General features: G+C 52.4%; 6 protein-coding genes across 6 annotated transcripts; 3 read left to right on the forward strand and 3 right to left on the reverse strand.

Annotated features, from left to right (window-relative positions):
* Positions 1-940: 940 nt before the first annotated feature.
* A1O1_02412 (histone acetyltransferase type B subunit 2) lies at positions 941-2,354 on the reverse strand (the record flags this gene model as incomplete). The annotated part of the gene is made up of 3 exons (XM_007723323.1): positions 941-2,066; positions 2,122-2,284; positions 2,333-2,354. 3 exons carry the CDS (start codon positions 2,352-2,354, stop codon positions 941-943), a joined length of 1,311 nt encoding a protein of 436 aa, XP_007721513.1.
* Positions 2,355-2,845: 491 nt separating this feature from the next.
* A1O1_02413 (alkaline phosphatase D) lies at positions 2,846-7,087 on the forward strand (the record flags this gene model as incomplete). Its single annotated transcript, XM_007723324.1, has 1 exon — positions 2,846-7,087. The coding sequence occupies one exon, from the start codon at positions 2,846-2,848 to the stop codon at positions 7,085-7,087; it is 4,242 nt and encodes a 1,413-aa protein (XP_007721514.1).
* Positions 7,088-8,828: 1,741 nt separating this feature from the next.
* Positions 8,829-10,706, forward strand: A1O1_02414 (uncharacterized protein; the record flags this gene model as incomplete). Its single annotated transcript, XM_007723325.1, has 3 exons — positions 8,829-8,873; positions 8,962-9,422; positions 9,560-10,706. The coding sequence occupies 3 exons, from the start codon at positions 8,829-8,831 to the stop codon at positions 10,704-10,706; spliced, it is 1,653 nt and encodes a 550-aa protein (XP_007721515.1).
* A 603-nt stretch (positions 10,707-11,309) lies between these two features.
* A1O1_02415 (uncharacterized protein) lies at positions 11,310-12,359 on the reverse strand (the record flags this gene model as incomplete). The annotated part of the gene is made up of 1 exon (XM_007723326.1): positions 11,310-12,359. The coding sequence occupies one exon, from the start codon at positions 12,357-12,359 to the stop codon at positions 11,310-11,312; it is 1,050 nt and encodes a 349-aa protein (XP_007721516.1).
* Positions 12,360-15,576: 3,217 nt separating this feature from the next.
* On the forward strand, positions 15,577-16,952 carry A1O1_02416 (endo-1,3(4)-beta-glucanase; the record flags this gene model as incomplete). The annotated part of the gene is made up of 2 exons (XM_007723327.1): positions 15,577-15,693; positions 15,756-16,952. 2 exons carry the CDS (start codon positions 15,577-15,579, stop codon positions 16,950-16,952), a joined length of 1,314 nt encoding a protein of 437 aa, XP_007721517.1.
* Positions 16,953-18,246: 1,294 nt separating this feature from the next.
* On the reverse strand, positions 18,247-20,793 carry A1O1_02417 (uncharacterized protein; the record flags this gene model as incomplete). Its single annotated transcript, XM_007723328.1, has 1 exon — positions 18,247-20,793. One exon carries the CDS (start codon positions 20,791-20,793, stop codon positions 18,247-18,249), a length of 2,547 nt encoding a protein of 848 aa, XP_007721518.1.
* Between the last annotated feature and the right edge of the window lie 1,321 nt (positions 20,794-22,114).

The following is a 22,114-nucleotide window of genomic DNA, read 5'->3' on the forward strand; positions in this document are numbered from 1 at the left end:
AGACTCGAATACGTAAGGTAGACAAACGAGGTCGTCGATCCGCTTCCAGATAAGCATTGACTGATGCCTTGGCTGACAACCCAACGGTCTGCTAGGTTCTAGTTTCACAAGAGATGAAGGGAGCGGAGAACTTGGAACGCTGCGGCGGTAAGTTCCGCGACGGTTCAGGGACGGTAGGGATCCTTAGGACCAGTACGTGGTTGCTCTCGAATGTCAGTCGATAAAGGCGATGTGTTCGAGGTGAAGGATCAGGATGGACGAGATGGCCTGAGACTTGAAGCCGTGGAGCCGTGCAGCCGAAGCAGGTTAATTGAAAGGTATCTGAAGGATTGGAGCCTACTCTATAGTACTACGTAGTACATAGTGCTTATAGGAGCCTCCCTAGCCCCCTAGCCCCTTAGCCTCCTCCTTATCCGAATAAGCCTCTATAGCCTAGGGGATCCACCTACAGGCACTCGCCGTTGGGTAGCAGGCACCTATAGACAGCTTGCACAGGGGTCAGGTCAAGCGGTATCTTTATCTCTTTACGCCAACTACAAAAGTACTCGACAGCAACAGAGGATACATGCCCCCATAGTACAACCCAGTTGAGTCATCTTGTCCCTAGTACTGCATTGTTGTAATGCAATAGTAATCGTGTTCGTTGACACATTGATTGACGCATACCGACCTACCTGGTAGGTAGAAGGTAGTGGGCAGGGCCATTACCCATCAGCGCCCTCCGAACCGCTTCTGATGCCCGGAAGGATTTTGGCCCTGCTAAAGATGCCCGTTGAAGCATCTCGCAAACCTCACAAACGCCCAGCGCATCCAATCCTTAACCCCAGAGAGCTTGAAAGCTTGAATAGCGACTCCTTCCGACCTTTTCGACCCATGAGTCCACGTCACCAGAATGTACTAGCCACGCTCCCCGATTCCAGGCGCGCCGGGCAAGGACCTCTCATCCCTCCAGCTCGTTCATCGGCACATCGTCTTCGTCCGGTCCGACAATGGCCTCTGCAACTTTCCACACTTGGATCAGGTTGTCGTCGGCCGCACTGCAAATCACCCATGGATTATTCTTGTTCCACGAAAAGTCGCTGATGCGGTTGGTGTGTCCTCCATGCATAAACAAGAGCTCGGGAGGCCCGTCTTCACTATCTTCGGGCGTTTGCTCCTCTCCGACTCTGGCCAAATCCCAGAACATTATTCGCCGGTCGTAGCTGCTGGAGGCAAGGACGGATTCTTCGAATGGATGCCACTCAAGAGTCGTGACGCTGTCGTTATGTCCTTCCAGTACATGTAACTTGTCTTTGAGGTTGCGCAGATCCCAGATCGCGATGGTCTTGTCCGCACTACCCGTCGCCACCACTGTGTCAACTGCCAGATTGAAAGCAATGGAGTTGATGGCGTCACGGTGTTGATTCTCCCCTTTCGCCGCCGCTCGAGTGGTGTCGGGGGATCTCAGATCCAGAAGTTGCATTGTCAGATCATCAGATACCGTCCCCAGTAGATGAGGGAGGTTGGGATGATATTGAACGTCGTTGACGATGCTGTTGTGGTGGGTATACTTGCGTAATTCTTTCACCACCTTGTTTGCCTTTGACCCATGTGTGATGTCCCATAGTCTTACAGTGGAATCTTCGCTTGCTGTAGCCAGTTGACCGGCTTCACGAGGGTTCCAACTCACGCCATACCCCTCCCTCTCGTGTCCAACAAGCTCCAGAGTAGGATTTGGTTTTCCGGTGGGAATACTAGTGTGTTTTGTTTTGTCCCATATCAGGGTCCGGCCGTCCGTACACATGGTAGCGATGATGTTGGGGTTCTGTGGTTGATATCGGGCCTTGTTGACCTCGCCCGGGTGGTCGATTTTCTGGACAATGTTGAATTTGACCTCGATCTGATTCTTGCCTGATGCACCTCCGCCATATCCCCCAATCTCTCCCGTTTCTTCATTGTAATCCTTTACATCCGGCTTCTTGGGGTTTGGTAGTTGCACGTTGGCAATTTCCAGGTAGTTTTGCTGACCCTCAGCAGTATGCGTGCCGATGAGGAGACGATGCTTCGAATAGTTGGTACCAGGCACCCTTAAATTAATACATCAGCACACGCGAAAGACACTGTTTCACAGACTGCTCTTACTCTTGGACGTCTGGAAACCATTGTGTGGTGAGAGTAGGCCAGTCCAGCGCCGTACTCAGGATCATGTCGTAGAGAAAGGGGGCATTCTTCTTCCATGTTTTGTATTCTTCGTTGATTATCTTCTGGGCTGTCTCGGCATCTTCGGCGTTGAGCTCTTCGCTCACTGTGATGGTGTTAGTAAATCACCGACATGGCTGAGGTAGCATCTTACTATTTTCATCCTCTTCAGCCATCTTGGCCCAGTCCACCTAAGGAAAGAAGAAAAGGAAGAGCCAAGGTGGCTATCGGATCAGAGGACAGGGAGGTGATAATAAGTGAGGATGAATTTCAGACTGATAGAATAGCGGCGTAGGTAGATGCGAAGATGCTCATCGTCTGAATCCAACGCGTGCGCAGTCCCATAGTAGTAAAGACGAGGAGCGACGCGTGAAGAGGGCACGAGGAATAAAGGCTTGTCATTGGTCGGCGACTAAAGTGGTCTTGGCATCGACCTGGCAACTTCAGGTCATCGAACTTCGCCTCGCCAACATCGTTGTCACCAAGCCAAATTGTTGCTCATCCTCAATACCCATATCGACAGGATAATCTAGGTCCTAGTCTGCGATATTCCTCATCTGCCTTTCGACGCTCGTTGCCGCATGTACGATAGCTGAATCCTAAATCCGGACCATCTCCCTTTTCACCCAATCTCAAGTCTCTCGTTTGGCCTGCACCCACCGCCACCATGGGTGTCCCCAAATTCTTCAGATGGCTCAGCGAGCGGTATCCTGCCATCTCTCAATTGATCGCAGAGAACCGCATCCCGGAGTTTGATTGTCTCTATCTGGACATGAACGGCATCATCCACAACTGCACTCACAAAGACTCAGATTCGCCCACCTTTCGGATGACGGAGGAGACGATGTTCATTGCGATTTTCAATTACATAGAGCATCTTTATGGCAAGATCAAACCCAAACAGCTGTTCTTCATGGCAATTGATGGGGTAGCTCCCCGAGCCAAAATGAATCAGCAGCGCGCTCGTCGATTCCGCACCGCCCTCGACAATGAAAAGGCCCGGGAAAAGGCCATCAAAGAGGGCTTGGAGATGCCGAAGGAAGAACCTTTCGACAGCAATTGTATCACGCCGGGAACCGAGTTCATGGCTAAGCTCACCAAGCAGTTGAAGTACTTCATCAGCAAGAAAGTCTCCGAGGACGTTGACTGGCAAGGCGTGGAAATCGTCTTGTCGGGTCACGAAGTTCCCGGTGAAGGCGAGCACAAGATCATGGAGTATATCCGGCAGGCCAAGGCGCAGCCAGGTTACGACCCTAACGTCCGCCATTGCTTGTACGGGCTGGATGCAGATCTCATCATGTTGGGTCTGCTCAGTCACGATCCTCATTTCTGCTTGCTTCGAGAGGAAGTCACTTTCGGAAGACAAGCCACCAAAAAGTCAAAGGAACTAGAGCATCAGAATTTCTACCTCCTACATCTGTGCATTGTCAGAGAGTACCTAGAGCTGGAATTCCAGGAACTGGAACAAGATGGAGCCCTCAGTTTCCCCTTCGACATGGAACGGGTCATTGACGATTTTATCCTCATGGCTTTCTTTGTTGGCAACGATTTCCTTCCGAATCTTCCAAACTTGCACATCAACGAAGGAGCGCTGGCGCTCATGTTTCAAAAGTACAAAGAGATCCTTCCCAAACTCGGAGGTTACATCAATGAACACGGTGTCATCAATCTGCAGCGGTTGGGTGTTCTCCTAGATGCGCTGTCCGATGTCGAGTATCGCTTCTTTGAGGCGGAATATGCGGATGCGAAGTGGATCAACGCGAAGCGGAACATCCAGGCAAATGGCCAAAACGGAGAGGAGCCTCTCAAATCTTCCCGTGGCCCAGTCAGGATCACTCCTGAGCAGAAGAAATTGTTCAAGGACGTGAAGAAGTATTTCATCGCTCCAGCCAACAAAGACCCCGCTACTAGACAGCCACTGAAGCTTCCTCCTACTCTACCAGCAAGAGATCGAAAGTTCATCGAGCAGCTCGCCACCGATTTGAACCTGCAATGGTTGACGCAAGAGGACGAAGATGGCAATCGTTTCATCCAATTAGAATTTCCGTCGGTTGGCAAGGACGAGGACTCTGAAGAGGATGAAGAAGCCCAACTAGCCGTCACTCGGGTTCTCAAGCGCTACGAAAATGCTCGCGTTGAAGACGCCACGGACGAGCAGACTCAGCAAGACATGAAAGCCAAGTACGACGCCAAATTCCACGAGTGGAAAGACAAGTACTACCAGGAAAAGTTCAATTGGGGACTTGATAACGAGGAAGAACTCAGAAAATTGACGGAGAACTATGTTCAAGGTCTGCAATGGGTGCTGTTCTATTACTACCGTGGTATTGCCTCTTGGCCGTGGTTTTACCAGTACCATTACTCGCCCATGATATCCGACATCAAGAAAGGGCTGGGAGCCGACATGAACTTCCAACTCGGTCAACCATTCCGGCCGTTTCAGCAACTCATGGGAGTGCTACCCGACCGAAGCAAGAAGATCGTCCCTCAGGTCTATCACGAGTTGATGACCTCCAAGGACTCCCCCATCATCGACTTCTATCCACGAGACTTTGAACTCGACATGAATGGCAAAAAGATGGAATGGGAAGCAGTGGTCAAGATTCCCTTCATCGACGAGAAGAGACTACTCACCGCCATGGCTCCGAAAGACGCGCTTCTTTCGGAAGAAGAACAGCTTCGCAATGATTTCGGTATCAGCCTGAAGTTCACCTATTCCCCCGAGGTCGACTACACTTACCCGTCCTCCTTGGTTGGCGTCTTTCCTGATCTCCCGCATTGCCATTGCATTCAGAACGAGTTCGAGCTTCCTACCATGGATGGCCTGGACCCGTATGTTGGCCTGCTGGAGGGCACCAAGCTCGGGGCCGCCGCTTTGGCCGGGTTTCCGACCTTGAAAACGTTGCCTTTCACCGGATCCCTTAGGTTCCATGGGGTCAACGTCTTCCAACAAGATAGTCGAAATGAGAGCATGATCATCACCGTGTTGGACACAGAGACGCGGACGAAAGTCGAATACGCCAAACGAATGCTCAACCAGCGCGTCTTCATTGGATACCCGTTCTTGCAAGAGGCAAAGATTGTCAAGGTTTCAGACGAACTTTTTGACTACACTAGTCCAGAACACGCACCTCAGGACGTCAGGCCGACAGAGCATGCTGGAAATGAAGTTGATCAATTCTACAAGAAATCAGAGCGTGTTGAAAAATGGTACAGCAAGAGACTTGGAATGATAATTGGCGATGTCGAGTCCTTGGTCCATGTCGAGATGCTGAAAGGCCTCAAGAAACTGGATGATGGGTCGACAGTCAAAGAATTCGCCGAAATGCCCGGGTTGGAAACGATCCACCCGACGCAACTCGTTGTGGAAAGCGTTATCAGCGAGGACGTCCGTTTCATCGAGAAGGCTGCTGTCCCAATCGAGGAAGAATTTCCCGATGGTACAAACGCTTTCTTCCTTGGAGACTATGCATACGGGATGCCGGTCAGTGTGGTTGGCCATGAGGAGGGAAAAGCAAAATGTCTCATCGCATACTCTAAAGCGCGACAAGTTGAATTCGGTCGTGAGATCGCTCGTCAAGCAGAGAGATTGTCACCATACACGCCATCATACCAGGTTGCCCGGAGCCTCAACTTGAACGCCTTGGTCCTGGCCAAAATCACATCGTCATTCTCCGTCAAGGTTGACGACCAGCGAGTGAACCTCGGCCTCAACCTCAAATTCGAAGGGAAAAAGCTCAAGGTGTTGGGCTATTCTAGAAAGACCTCGACTGGATGGGAATACAGTCAGGCTGCGGTCGAGTTAATCCAGCAGTACATGATCAAATTTCCGCAATTCATTGCGGCGATTCACAACAACTCTCAAGGAGATATGTTGCCAGCCAAGGTCTACTTTCCCGGATGTGACGAGAAAGAGGTGAAGGCCAAGGTAAAGGAAATCCAAGCGTGGCTTAAGGAAATCGAGTCGAAGAATTTCGAACGGGTGCCGTTGGAAGCCGAGCAGCTCGACTCCGAGGTCGTCAAGCGTATTGAACAAGCAGCTGATGAAGCATTGCGCAGCGAGCCACCTCCACAGAACAAGACCATCGGCGGAGTGCCTCGGAATGCTTTGTTGAAGCCCTCAGACGCACAATGGCGGCTAGGCAACCAGAGATTCGCCCTGGGAGATAGAGTCATCTATGTGGCCGACTCGGGCAAAGTCCCGATTGCATCAAAGGGCACCGTGGTCGGACTAACGCAGACGACGAGGGAGACGTTCCTGGACATTGTGTTTGACGTCTCTTTCATGAGCGGCACTTCATTGGGAGACCGCTGCTCACCTTTCCGAGGATCTACAGTACCAACATGGTCAGTTCTGAATCTCAGTAACAGACAGGTCGTTGCTGGGTCCAAAGCGAGCGCAAACCGACAGACAAATGGCTCGAGCTCTTCTCCTCTTACGGTGCTCGGTTACGGTCAGCCAGGAATCAACGGCCGAGGTCAACTGCGTCCAGCACAGGTCCCGGCAGCACTGAGAGGGTCGTGGCGAGGGGCTGTGGCCGGTCAAGCTCCAAGCGGGCGTGGAGGAGCAAACGGTGGCGGTGGTCGAGGACAATTCACCGTGCCTATCCGCAGTTTCTCTGCCTCGCCTGCGAACGGACGTGGAAATCCAGCCAACAATCCATTTGCACAGGGTCGCGGAGGTCGTGGTGCTATGGCTCAAGCTGGCCGAGGAGGGTACACCTCCGTCGACCGGGGCGATGCTCAGGCCGGTGTGGTTGCAAACAATCCGAACTTTCGTCCCAAGGCTCACAACAACGTCCCTCCGCCTGCGAATTTGAATAATCCTGCCACACCGCGTGGCCGTGGTAGGGGGAGAGGTGGAGCATCGAGAGGTGGTCGAGGTGCACCTCGTGGCGGAGCCGCGTAAAGAGGGATACTGCTATTCCATGAGGTCGTCATTCAATGACGGCGTGGCCAGTTTCTCTCGACCTCGAAGCGTGTCACAGAACTAGACTGCGTGAGTCAGGGCCTCCGGTCACGGTAGAACAAGCGTTATCACCTCCACTTTTCAAGCGTCGGCATGGTCTCACATGATTGGATATCAACCACGCGACAGGGGGTATGCAGGCCACATTTGACAGTCCTTGCAAAGCCGGTCTTGCCGCAACAGCCCCGCAGTTCGCGAGCACGATCCATCAGCCATCAGCCGACAAATGTTCCAGTTGAAATCTGACACGAGCCTACCGAAGAATCACTTGGCTATTCGGCCACAGCGCGGTGTAGCCATGGGCTTTGGACGATATCGCCAAAACAACTTGTTACCACTAGTCAGCGCAGACACATGTTGCGACAGTGACCCCTTCGATCCCTCAGGTGCAGTCGTGGTTCGGCAAGATGGCAGTCCTTTGACGCAAGCCCCTTACTACCCGTCGGAAAAGGACTAGATATCAACGCTTGCGCAATGGAGCTGCACGTCATCTTGTCCCCTGATTCGCCATGTCGAGTCTCCGTGGGGAATGAAAAGGACATCCATCCAACGATACATAGCTATCGCGGCATCAGTCAAACTACCAGGCCGCCAGCCAGCTGCAAGACTTTGCCCGAAAAAGTGCCAGACCCTGGCCACTGCTTCCCACTCTAGTTTTGTTACCCATGTCCATTCCCTCTTCCTCATCTACTGTTGCTGATTCGATGTCTCCATTCATGTTCCTGGTTCCCTCCCCACAACCGTTCACGCCTTAGTCCCAGATCTGCCTCGTCAAACTCTTTCCATAGCCCACAACCCCCACGCTACTCGCTGTTGACTCGTGAATGAGGGGCGCTTTCGACGTCCGTTGTTGGAGGGTTGATGGGTGATGGGTGACAACTGGTCCGCATGACCCTTCTGCATGGTCTCTTTCCAGATGCTCCCGAATCCTCCAATTGACTCTCAGATTGGCATGATCCAGAAATGCCTGGCTGGAAGGAAGGGCCTCGTGCCGGCGCCAGAAGGCAAATACTGATCGTTTAGGAACGGGCAACTCACTCCGGTAGCACTGCAATGTGTACACCCAGCTGTCAATCCGAGTATGGGTCAACCCACTCCCGACATCAAGAGGGGGTTTTTCTAACCTCGTCCTTGCCTAGTTCTCCCTCGCACATCGAATGCTTTCTTATCTCACTGGGTCAACAGGACGCATTCTGACGTAGAAAACTACACCCTACTCAGTCTTATGGTCCGGTCCGATCCAGTCGGTCCACACACACCAACACCACTGATCCAACACAAGCTCGAAGAAAAGGGTGTTCTCTTCTCGCTCGACTGTGCGCGAACTGATCCCCTTGATTCTTGTCGTCCTCCATCACAGTGTTTTCTTCTGCACTGAATCCCTCCACCCTGTGACCAGACAAAATGAAGCCACTTGCTCTGACCTTCTATCGGCCGCCGGCATCGTCAACCATGCAATAGCACACCGGTTCCGTTAACGGGCATTTTTCAAGCAAGGGGCTGACGACAGGGTTCTTTGTCGCAAGCTTCTGTCGCTCCCAACCCAAGCCATACTCCGCGCCTAGCACGAGCGAAACCATCAGAATCAGCGACAAACACAACCTCTTGTGGTGGCTGCCTGATTGTTCCCATCCTCACAGGAACGTGTGCGGCCTTCGCATCCCGTCCGCACAACGACATGATGGCCGATTCTATGAACCTGATCACAGCGCAGATCTCTTTCCTTGTAAGTTTTCGCCTTTAACAATACCTCAATCACCTGCTTCATCATCTGTTTGGTCGAGATGTTCCATTTTCCATCGTTTCTTACTTAGGAGGCTCAAGAATGGTGTGAAGGGAGAGCCTATCGAACCACGAACGAAGAAATCAGGCTGACTCGGTTTCTCGACCCCCAGGAACCCCATCTAGCACTCATACACATCCCGATCGAATTGTATTCGCTCTGTCTACAGCCGATCTTGCGACTTCTCTTTGGCGAAGATCACGATGAAGACGCCGCCAAAATATCCTGGACCAATCGACACGATTTCCTCAATGTCTCTATCACCCCCGTTGAGTGTTCCATTATCTGCTCGAGAAGTCTGGCAGATCGGTTCGTCGCCCCAATTGCGCAAGTCTTAAATAGGCTATACGCCAGCAGCAGCGACAAGTCGGATCACAAGACAGAAATCCAGATCAGTGCCGAAGACTATATTGTCATCCAGGTCGATGGACAAGGTCTCGATGCCGGTCAGAGAGTATTGGAACTCACATCTCCTCTGGCCATGGCAGGAATGTAAGTCTTGACTCTGAGCGCCCGTTATGCTTTAGTTGTGTCCTTCACTTTTGCTTGACTCTACTGTTTCGTTTGATTGGTTTCATCTGGTTCAATGACAGCCTGGCTGACACATTCTTCTCCGTTTTGTGAAATAGAAGCCTCTTCTTCATTACCACTTATTTCTCAGACTACATACTCGTGCCGTTTCGCCAGCGCCGAACCGTCACCAAAGCCCTCCAACAGCGAGGCTTCGTGTTCTCTCACACCGCCGATGCATTTGTCTCTCAGCTATCACCGTCCTCCCCGTCTCTTCCGCAAACAGGACGACCTGACAACTCTCCGAAGTCGCCGCCCCTCCAGGACATTCTGACCCCTTTACCAACCACGCCTCCCGCTAAAGATATTCCAGAACTGCAAATACGGACATTCAGCAAATTGAAGAGGAACAACATCTCTCCACTCGTAGACAGCAGCATCAGACTTGCCAATTGTGCGGGGAGTCGGGAATACGACCAGATCAGTGACGAACGGCTCAAAAATGACTTGTTACAGGTCTTGTTGGCGACCGCTGCTGCACCACTGCCTCGGTCGTCAGATACTGGGGACATTACCACATCGACCAAAAGTGGTGCCGATGTTGACGTCCAGGCCGGTGGTAGATATCGTCTCGCCGAGACGATATCTACCCCAGAGACTTCTGCCCCAGAAGAGGGTATGGGCGTGGGGCTGACGGGGACAACAATGACGACGACCATCATATCTACTGATGAAAACGGAAAGGGAAACACCAACGATACTGGCAATGGACACAGCATCGGAACAGGCTCGGGACCAGAATCAGACCTCGATTTTGGCGCCAAATTCCTCTCTCTGACAATAACTTCTGGTGAACCCATCTCTGTTCTCCTAGAACACAGACTGCTCGACCGTCTCGGCGGGTCGCTGCTGGGTGCCAAGTCCGAGGACGATGCATTGGTCCCTATCACCTTGGATCTGCGTGAGCTGCCGCTGGAAGCCACGGGGATCGTATGCGGTGTTGCGGGACGTCTTGCGCAAGGGAAGATGGACGACGGAAGTGAAGGAGGACTCGGAGGCCGCAGCAGTCCAAAGATGTCGGATAAGAGCCCCGGTACTGGAAGAACTGTCGACATCAGTCCAGAGGAATCAATCGAGATTTCGTTCCTCAGTACAGCCCGAGCAGGCACGGTGATTGTACGTGAGAGTCAGTTGGAAAAGGCGCTTGATGCATTGGATTACGGGATGAAAAGAGTGGCGGATGGCTTCACTGAGGTACAGCCTTGAACCCTGAGAGGACAGCAAGGGTGAATGGGATCAAAGGAATTACTCTCTGATACACGAATGGATACGACAGCAGCATGGGCATGGGCAATGGCAGCGACAACAGTGAAAGGGATGAGGATTTATTTGCATCATTCAAGTGGATGCTTCTCTTCACGTCATCGGCCGTGATGGAGAGAAAAGCAACGTCGGGCCACGAAACGAAGACCATATCCGAGGCCTTTGAATGCATATGGCTGGGGCTGGTTGGAACTGGCTGCGTTACATTTCAGTGTGACTTTTCAGCGGACGAGCTGGACAAAACATGAACTTGCATGGCATGAGGGAAAAGTATGTTATAGGGTCCTGGCCACTCCTGGACGAGGCATTTCATTGCATCTGCAGCATTCCGGATTTCGTAGGGGGCTTGTATAGGGACAGATGTTAAGATGATGCCTCAAAATCATTGCTTTAGAAAACACTCTAGTTCGGGCGCTTCAAATGGTATAGTGTTGGTGTGAAGGATATCTTCAACCAAGGTCATGATGTAGATTGTTCATTGTTTCTTCGGTATTCGGTATTCGTCGTTTCGTTCACCCGCCTAAGAGCCAGTCAACTCCTTATTCCCTACGCAGCAGCATATATGTTGACCACGCCCTCCAGGCCACCTCCGGCCCAAAGACCCTGTCTAGCTTGAGCCAGACTGCCTTCCCTCCATTTGACCACACTGACAACCTTCCCTGAAGGATTGACTTCGACATTCCCCACATGTTTCCCCGACAAGACATCCCAGGCGCGCACACTGCCATCATTCTCGCTCCCGCTCAACACCAGACTCTCATTGACGGCGAAACAGCTCTTCAATCTCAGACTGTCGTTCTTGTACTCCTCAGTATTCCCTTCGGGCGGGAACCCCCGGAGACAAGTGCCATCGGCACGATCCATCATGCGAAGCCTGCCGTCGAGACAGCCGACCAACAGCGCGCGCGCGTCACGCGAGACATCCAGACTCGTGACAGACCCCGGCATGACATCGACCGTAACCCGGCCCATGCGCACATCGTAGCTTCGGACTCGTCCATCGACGCTCCCCGCGACGATCTCGTGTCCGTTTCCCGGCACGACGATGCTGGAAATGCCGTCTTTGGCCTCTTCCAGCACCATCAGAGGTTTGGCGTCTCGGCTCTTGACGTCCCATAGCCGCACTGACGTGTCGTCGCTGCCGCTGGCCAGAACACTGTCCCCTTGACCTGCGAACGCGACGCAGTTGATTCGACTCGTGTGGCCTTGGCTCGTGTTGTTTCCGAATCGCCGCAGTGTGCCTTCGGCGTTTTGCACGTCCCAGAGGAACACGGCGCGGTCGCCGCCCGCGCTGGCGAATGTTTGGTTGTCTTGTGCCACTGCGATGTCGAGCACGGCGTAGCCATGCGCTGCGTATTTCTGGATCGGTTTATTGGTGGTGGGTGGAACGGAAGAAGAGGTGGTGGTGTTGGGTTCCGAGCGAGATAGGTGGATTTGTCGGTCCGATGACCCTGTAAGAATATAGGTCCCGCCGAGGGAGGAGAAGGTGATGGCGTTGATTGGGCCGGCGTGCGTGCTAAGCGTGTTTACGAGGGACGTGGGGAGTTTGGCTTTGGCGCTGCTGTTGCCGCTGGTGCTGGTGCTGGTGCTGCTCATGATGAGGGCGGCAGCGGTGGTGAGATGGTGTTAAGGCAGGTCGGGTGCGTCGATAGAGACGAGCGTGAGCGTGAGCGTGAACGTGAGCGCGAGGGCGTTGTCAAGTCTTGCAAAGAAGGCATTTGTATATCATTGGTGTTGGAGGAAGATGGGAGCCAACTTACATGCACATCACATACATGAATGTGCGTGCAAACTTGGGAATGGGTATGGGTATGGGAAGGGAAAGCGTATCCTCACCATTGTCAGGATATCATGTTCAGGCCATCGCAAGCTGGTGTACTCGTATGCTAAGGTCGACAAGCTCATCAATGGCGTTCAAGTTGACTGCTTCGAGGTCAAGGCGAAGACATATTTCCTTTTCGCAGGCGGGAGATGTTTATACGTATATACGTTGTTATTAAAGCAGCGTGAGATCATGGCTCGATAAGGATTGAACATCAGGGCCTTCCACAGCTTCTGCTTCCATGACTTTGTTATTGGATCCTTCAGTGACAGCAACTTGAAAGACAAGGTCCTTCTCTTCTTTCAGTGTCACTCGTCGTCATAATCATGGCTTGCCTGCTCTGGAAGACCTGTCTTGCCTGATAGCACTAACTGTCTGTCGCGCTATCGCTATCGTTATCGGGATATTGAAGAATTCAACTTCATCGGGAGTCTTCTCCTGCTGTGTCGTGTCACGAAATGGCCTGTCTAGGTAATCAATCAGCCATACTGCGTAGTCTGTGGTCTCAGCCTTGCGATCATTCCGACCTACAGAACCACGGACTGTTCCAGACGCACTCTTCTTTCATCATTCTCATTCGTGTCACACTTAGAACGGATCAGAATATCGGGTCACGCAAAGTCTTGTCCTCTGTCAGCCTGGTCCCCAAGCCTACCTGCACATAAGATATGATTTCAAACCACTCTCAGGCTAGTGCATGTGAAGCCCGGACACGATGCCCTGCAGTGTGGATCATGGTACGTTGGTGTCGAGGATTATTGATGAGATCATTGCATCTTTACCACTTAGGAGACCAGAACACATTCAACTCTGGAAGGAAATCCCTTTTCCAGCCTTGCTGCTTGCAATCAATCTTGCTTTGGCTCCTGCAGTCCATCGCGGCGACGGTATCGGCGCCTGCCTGGGCAAACAATGCAGGATCTTGTCCTGCATCCAGCTTCGGGTTCTCCAAATGATTGGATGGCTAATTTCATCTATTCCTCAGTCCTGACACAAATCATGCTACTTTTGCCCAAGTATATCAGCTGAATGATGCTCTGAGCTTGTCAACAAGCCCAGCATATCATGGACATAGCCTAAGATTGCAGCGACCGGCTATTGAAGAGGAGACCCTGAGGAGCAGAGGACACGGCTCTGACAATCAATGAGGTACATTCGACTCCCCGTCAATCAGCCGGTACCCTGATATTGGAACATTGCTGGCCTAGATAGGCTGTTATAGCCCCAGCTCCGGCCTGAGGACAAAGGAAGGCGACTCTGCGAATGCTACCCGGATCCAAAAGGCACTTCAACCGACATAATCGAGACTTAAACATTTCTTGCACACGTGGTTTCAAACCCGTATCCCAGAAAGCAAGAGTCTACTTTGGAGAACGCGTGGTAATATTGCTGGTTCGTTTATAAGATGTTCGATAATCTGGCTATGATTCGAGACAAGTAATCATCTGGTTTGCTGGTTCCTGGATGCCACTGTCTGGTCGCTTTCCAACGTTGCTTGGTGTCAACTCACCTGATGAGGATTTAGGGAGTGCAAAAAAAGAATCATGAGGCTGAGGTGGCTGAAGAATGAGCATTGACCAGATCCAGGCCCGGGTCGCAAGCTTACGTGGCAGATGAGTGGTCAGGATTGTGCACGGATGACCCAAGAAATAGGCGGCGGGAGAGCATAAGTTCACAGAGCAGTCAGTGAACTGTAGCGAGGAGCCTGATACGCAAGTCTGACCACAGGGACACGCAACCAGAATACACAGCACTCCACGTGCAAAGTGTAAGATCGTGGACAGACAGCACTAATAATGGAGAGGTCAAGATGTCCAGATGCCCAGCGAGGCTGCAGCGGCACAAGGCTGGATCACATACAGCCAATCAAAATAAGCCCTGCCACGTGACTCTGGCTTAGCCTTCCAAATTAGGTTAGTGTCAATTTCCCGATTGACGTCCGTCCATCGATCCATCGATCCATCGCCTTGTTGACATGTTTACAGCCTTCGATCCAGCAAAGCATCGGCCCCTACACACAGCACACACAACCACAGTCACCGCAATGTGTTTCTTCGACACTGTACCGTCTGGCTGGGACCATCTGGCGGCTGTCGCAAGCCAATTCCTGGTGACCTGGCTTGTGTTTCAGACCATGCATGACGCAGTCTCTCCTCGGTAAGATGACGAAGTGTCTGCACGGTCAGAGCAGGACTCTGATCAGAAAATGGTAACTCCCCATGAAGCTTTGCCCCTGGAAGAATAGTGTTGCAGTGGTAAGCACCCAAAGACTGAGTGTGAGTGTATCTGTCTGAAGAGGGCAAGGCTCCGTCGCCAGAGTCCAGATTCTAGATTCTCCCAGCGAACCCGGCCCTGAAGCTACTCTGACTTTGCAGAAGCAGAAGCCCTGGTGCCGGGCTAGAACTGGTCAGGACGATAGTACTCCCACTGGATACCTTTACGCTGCTCCAGTTCAACTATACCATCCACCAGTTATCAGGCTCGTCCCCAGGACGGTCTGAAGTCTCAGGGCCTTGCTGTCCGAGCTTCTGGTTCCGCCAGATGGTCTGAGCGGCGACCCCTCCGGCCTCTTAGGTCTTCCATAGTATCTCACTGGTTTCCCAGCCTTCAACGACATCAAGCACAGAGCTCTACAATGTCTGAGCACAACCAACCCCATGGTTGCTCCGACCATGGTCACTCCACATCTATACGTGCTCTCCAACGTGGTTGGCTCTGCGTATAGATTCTCAGATGGGCTCGGTCCAGCCCGTCCGAGCGTTCTTCCCAGCATACGCATTTTCGCAGTGCTAACATCTCCATTTCGCTATCGTCACCTTTTGACCAGCCTCATTATGTTGCCAGTTTCGAAGCCTGCAACTGAGTATATAGCCAGTCCGTTCGTTAGCTTCGTTATGGCGTTCTGCACACACTCTCTCATACTCATTGCAGTTGCAAGCTTGCTATCCCCCAATTCACCAGGCGCAAGTCCAACAGTTGCAATCGAGCAAAATGCGTGTCTCAATCCTTAGCTTGACACTTCTTGCAGCAGCCACAGCGACAGCCACATATGTGATCGAAGATGACTACGAGGCATCATCTTTTGCATCCATGTTTGATTTCTACACAGTGAGTACCTCTTGAAGGTTCTTTTCAGCAATTCGACAAAACACCAACACTAACATCAACAGGACGATGATCCAACAAACGGATACGTGAACTACATCTCACAAGACGACGCGACAAGCTCCGGCTTGTACAAGATCGAAAATGGTGCCGTATATATGGGAGTCGATAATACCAACACCGCCTCCGGCCGTGGTCGAGACAGCATTCGAATCAGCAGCAAGAAATCCTACAACCACGGCCTGATCATCCTCGACCTTGCCCACATGCCAGCTGGAGTCTGCGGGACGTGGCCAGCATTTTGGCTACTGGGTCCCAACTGGCCGTACAGTGGAGAGATCGACATCATCGAAGGCGTCAACGACCAAAACACCAACAATATGGCGATGCACACGGACGCCGGGTGTTCTATCACCAACACTGGCGCCTTCTCCGGCAGTCTGGAGACGGCCAACTGCGACGTGGACGCGGCCGACCAAGCGAGCAATGCAGGATGCTCCATCCGCAGTGGCGACACCACCAGTTTCGGCAGCGGCTTCAACTGGAACGGCGGCGGCGTCTACGCGACCGAGTGGACCAGCGACGCCGTCAACATCTGGTATTTCCCGCGCAGCGGGATCCCTGCCGATATCACGGCCGGCACCCCGGACCCGACCGGCTGGGGTCTTCCTCAGGGACAATTCGCCGGCGGCTGCGACATTGACAGCAAGATCCAGAACCAGCAACTCGTCTTCGACGTCACCTTCTGCGGCGACTGGGCTGGCAACGTGTGGTCCTCGGACGCGACCTGTGCCAGCCAAGGGTCGACCTGTCAGGCATTTGTGCAGAACAACCCGGCCGCGTTCCAGGACACCTACTGGCTCATCAACAGTCTGAAGGTGTACACCGACAACGGCGGCGTGCCGAGCTCCAGCTCGCCCCACACCACGCCGACCGCAGCACCCACCACTTCTGCCGTGGCCGTCCCCACTGCCGCCACCACCCTCTTCACCATCGTCTCCAGCAACATCTTGACCATCGACCTGCCTCCCACAACCACCTTCTTCTCGCAAGCTGCCCAGCCCACTTCGGCCGCTGCCGCTGTCACTACTGCCCCTGATGTCCCTGCTATCCCAGTCGTCCCAGTCGACACCACCCCCGGTGCAGCTCCAACCGTCACTGAAACGGTCGCGGTTCCAAGTCCGTGGAGCTGGCACGGCGGTGGCGGCAGATGGGCAGACTGGAAAGGTCGCGGCGGTTGGGGTGGAAGATGGGTCCGATAGACCCTGATCCTGTCCTTTTTCACTCTCTCCTACTTTCGTCCCCGCCACGATCGACTGAAGATACCTTTTTTTCGGACCAGCAACACTGCAGCACTGATCTACCGCTTCCACATGAATTGGACTTGATTGGATATTATGCGCCCAAACATACGAGACGAACACCAAAAGTCTTATGGCCGACCTCATGATCACACCAAAACAGCACCCCTGACCACACATCCGCCACATCACTCCACCTTTCACTCCTCGGCCAAAAGGCACGCCTCAATCGTCTCCCTCTTCTTCTACTTCTTGAGATACCATTTTCTTCACGACTTCTCTTCTTCTCCACGATTCACGTCAGATCACAGCCACGGCATTCAAAAGTGCAATCGGACACTGACTTATTTCACTTCACCCCTTTTTTGTATACAACAAATGTATATCCAACGACTTTCGGCATAGCGTGGCGCCTCCACCAGCATAGCGCTGGAATGGATTGGAACAGGACTGGGACCGGGCTTCTTTTGTACAGCTCCTCCAAAGAAAGGGGGACATATTTTGGAAAAGGATGTATATATGGATATGGACATGGATTGGGTACTATGCAGATATATTTAATGGATATGGACGTGGATGGGACATTGTCCATCACATGGAACATGATTCTTCATTCTATAATCTCGTGTTATGATACTAGAATCTACAATAACAAGGACTTATATATCCTAAGTCTCATTTCTTCTCTGTGTCCCTTCTTGCTACTAGCCCCTGATGTTCGTCTGCAACCAACTCCTCTAACATCTCTACCGTACTCGCTCGACATGTTTTTTATTTTTGATTAATGATCTAGATACCAAATTCCTCGGTGGTGGATTTTGTCAAGATCTCTCCAAAGTCCATATCCGCTTCAAGTTCCGAGTTGACCTCGAGGTGCTGCGAATGGGAATTTCACCTGCTCGGGGCACGATGGAATTGATATCACTCATAGAACAATCACCTATTGACGGGCAAGCTTTTCACATCTGATCAAATGTTTCTTCATTATGCTTTTAAAACCACCAAAATGGCCTGTCGTTCCTTGCGTAGCTGCTTGGGGTATCTTACCCAGTATCAGGGTCGTAATGTACACACATTGAAAACATGAGCCATATGGACTGGACATCAGAGTCGTAACATAGACGTCCTTCGCCCCCTTGGATCTCTTCTTGGCGCGAAGGAAATAGATCATCGCTCCAAGGAATCATCATCACATCAGTCTCTTACAGCCGCACCGCACTGCCACTCATCGCTTGTGGCGGTAAATAGAATTTCCTCAAAAATTAGGTGCATTCACCCCAAACCAGTTCCAGCCTTGGTCGAGGTCGACGGGGATATGGCCGAACGGCAGACTTCCGAACGGAAACCCTTGAGGTTGTCCCTGTCCTTGTCCAAGATTGTCGAATCCGCCAGGAACGCCGCCAGCGTTCGTCGGGTCGTGCGTTACACCGGTATGCGGGCTCTGTGATGTTTGCTGCGGTGTAAAGCCAGACGAGCTGGTGGCTCCGGCCGAAGGGAGATCGGTGGCTCCCGCGGGGAATGACATGAAGCTGTCGAAGGTGACAAACGGGTCATCGGATTCAGGCCACGAATTCTCCAGTCCCGAGGCTATGTAGCTGGTGGGTTCGTAGACGGGTGCTCGCTGGGTTTGCGGAAGCGAGGGCTGAGAATGTAAATTGTCGATCGCCGATGATAAGGGTGATGGTTGGGTGCTGCATGATGACATGGATGGAGGAGTGGGAAGCCCGACATTAGGCATTCCACAGGGCGCCGCGGTTGACGTGGTCGGATTTTTGTGCGAGCCACCAGGTGTCCTCTGAACATATGTTCCTGGCTTGATGGGCACGAACTGTTTCCCCATCCCGATGGAAATGGTGCCGAAGTAGGGGATGGAGACTTGGCACGTCTGACCTCGACATCCACCGGTCTCGTCGTCTTCCCAACCTTGTCGAACGCGAGCCAGCATTTCAAGCGCTTGGGCGGATTGCGCGGCAACCACGCCGCCGGGCTCCTTTGCTGCATGTTTCAGCAATGTAATCGTCCGGTCGATCAGCTCCGAGTCCCTTTGGTCTTGCTCTAGATCCGGGACCTGACCGTTGTTGCCGCGGTGTTGTTGGGCATATCCGCAAAGATTCAGCAACAACAGCATGGCCGCAGTGAACGACTGGAAATCAACCAGTTTGCAAATGAATGGCCCCACGCTCTCGTTCGTCCGCAGTGCATCGTAAATTCGGATCATTTCTCGCGCGCCGTCCAGGGCGGCGGAATGGGAGTATTGGTACCTCTTATCGGAGGAGGATCGGAGCATGAATGGCATATGGATAAAAACTCTGATTTGATGATGGAAGAATTGTGCTTGTAATCGATCAAAGTGTTCCTCCACCGAGGCTCCAGGGATGGGATCGACTGACCACCACGAGGGATCCTCGTCATTGTGTAATTCCTCCAATTCCTGGTCCAGTCGCAATGTGGCAGAGTAACCCATAGGAGTCACGCTTTGATTCCGGTCATTGAGTTTGGTGACGATAGGTAGCATCCGGGCGACGTAGATCTCGCCACCGCTGGCCTTTATTGGAGTGTGAGCTGTAGACGATGTAGGTAAATGAGGTGTGACAAAGGCTTCGGCAACCGAATAGGGCAGGCCAAGAAGAAGGGCTAGATACCTGTCCCCCAGGACAAGATGACACCACATATCGACCGAACGTTGATGGTCCAAGGAGGCCTTGTCTGCTTGCGCGGGTAGTCTGTGGAAACCCAGAAGTTGTGCGAATCCAATGGCCCGATGGAATAGAAGCCAAGCACGTCTTGGTCGGCCCATGTTGATATGGTACTTGGCTTCGAGCATCATACATTCGATTCCATCCAAGGTCGCGGCGATCTCATCATCCGAGGTGATTAACTTGTCGACCGTGGCAATGTACCGTTCCATCAGCTCTGCCGGCTCCACCTTCATGTGTAGGCGTGACCAGTCATAAGTTATAGGTAACTGATGGATACTGATCGCAATGCAGAGCATTATCTTTGCAAGTTCGGCTGGCTTGTCGGACCGTAGCGAATGCGACACGGATTCCTTGATGGTTTCACACCGGCTGTCTGTAATCGCGGGGAACATGGTCCTCCAGATTGCCCACCACTCATGGCTCGATTCTAGGATGATATCGAGATCGTGCGGCGGCGGCAACAATTTATTGAGGGCTGCAAGAAGAGCCTTGGTCTTGTTATGCTGAGCCCTCGACACCACGGCCTGATTCTCTTTCCTCGTGGTAATGACAGCATTGTCGAACAAGGTCATGGCAGGGGCGTCTTCTCGGATACCGGCAGGAAGGAAAATCGAATCATCGACGGCATTGGCCTCTGCTTGTCGCAGTGACCCTTTCAGACTCTTGAGGACTTCAGCGGCCTGGGCATCGACCTGGCTTTTTTCCGCATCGGCGGTAGAGGTGGAGGTGGAATTGGAATTGGAGTTGGAGGATGTGTTGGGTTCTTTCTCTGGCAAGCGATCCAGCACCTGTTTCACAAGATCTTCCAGTTGTGATACCCGTTCTCGCAAGCTATACGACGAAGCCTGCTCTACGGGAGGTTGAACGTATGTGTTAATATCACCATGTTCTTGATCAATGCACGTGGAGCCACGCGTATGACATTCGTTGCAGACGGCGGGCCTTCCAGGCTCAAATGTGCATTTGATCTTCCTCCGCCGGCACTCCAGACAACTCCTTGTTCCTTTTCGCATCTTCTTCCTCGGCGGCCCTTGATTGTGATCGGAGGTGAACCCAAGGGCCTCATTGTATGGCGAAGTAGATGAACTCGCAGGACGGGACATTTTGCACAGGAGGGTAGGCTTGACGTCCAAAGCGACGCGGACGAATTCCAGGACGAGATGGACGAAGAAAAGGGTGTGAGCAGAAGACTAGAGCAATGATGTGCCGTCCCCTGCGCAGGCAGCACCCAAATCCGAACCTCAGGTAAGAAATGCAAAGACCAATGTCGCAGCAGATAGAGCTAGCGATTGAAATCCTGCTCCGTGTCCACCGCCCGTATTCAGTCTGGGTGGTTGATAACACTCCAAAACTCTTGGGTCAACAGTGGCAGCCGTATCACCGATGCCGCTAGACGTGGATCGCAACCTGGGGTAGAAGTTATTCGGGCAGGCCTGGAAAGGTGGAATCGACCGAAGAACTGGTTACACCGCTTTCATGGGTCTCCGTGGAACGTTCAAGAATAGAGTACAGCACACTTGCTTTGCAAGGCTATCATGCTCACTGCTCAAGACTGACCAACCATGCTGGATACAGTGTACAGTGTGTAGAGGCAGCCGGCCGTGGATTGACTGCGCAGTGGTAACAGACTCAGGTTGAAAGTGGCATTCAAGTTGATGCCTGGTTTGTCATCATTCTTGGAAGATTTCGGTCTGACCAAATGATAATGTTCAGACAGCAGTGCAGTGGTCCATGTAAGCGTGGCTCACGCCCGAAATGTGGCTGTCATGACCTCTCGCACCAATCCATTATGGTTCGTCCGTGGCTCGGACGAGATGGGAGGATATGCTGAGTCATCGCCGGACGAACTCCAACCTCCAACCTCCAACCTCCATCCTCCACCTTCTCCTTTCGTCCCTTTCTTTTCCTTCCCGTCTCTCGAGAATGTTATCAGGCCTCCTTTCACTCGGCGTCATCCATCCTCGTATTCGATAACAATCACCTCAATCGGAGCAACTTCAGTCCTTTTTCCGGTCAGCCTGGACGCCTGATTGGAAGATGTCAGAAGCGAACAGACCATGCTCCCCTGCTCCCCTGCTCCAGACCCCGGGATCAAACCCTCCCCCTTTTTGGTCCGTAAGCTTTTTCGGCTTCTCCGCTGCTGCTGACAGCCCTTGTCTCCTCCCCTATGTCCATCATGTTTCCCTTCTCTGCTGCTGCCTGATCCTGTCCCGACTGCAGAACGCTATCTTGGATCCATTGCGGAGCCCGGATGACAGCCTCAGCCGTCGCTCTCGACCAATCTCGACCCCCCTTTCTTTCAGCCTTGTCTCCACGTCGCGAATCACGTATCACGACGACGCTTGACCGACGTATTTCATTCCAACTCTATTCCTTTTGGACACAGGGTCGTTATGATTCACAATATTTTCCTTTCTTGTCATA

The sequence above is a fragment of the Capronia coronata genome (assembly GCF_000585585.1).
Source record: "Capronia coronata CBS 617.96 chromosome Unknown acBCG-supercont1.2, whole genome shotgun sequence".
In the NCBI taxonomy this organism is placed as follows: Eukaryota; Fungi; Ascomycota; class Eurotiomycetes; order Chaetothyriales; family Herpotrichiellaceae; genus Capronia; species Capronia coronata.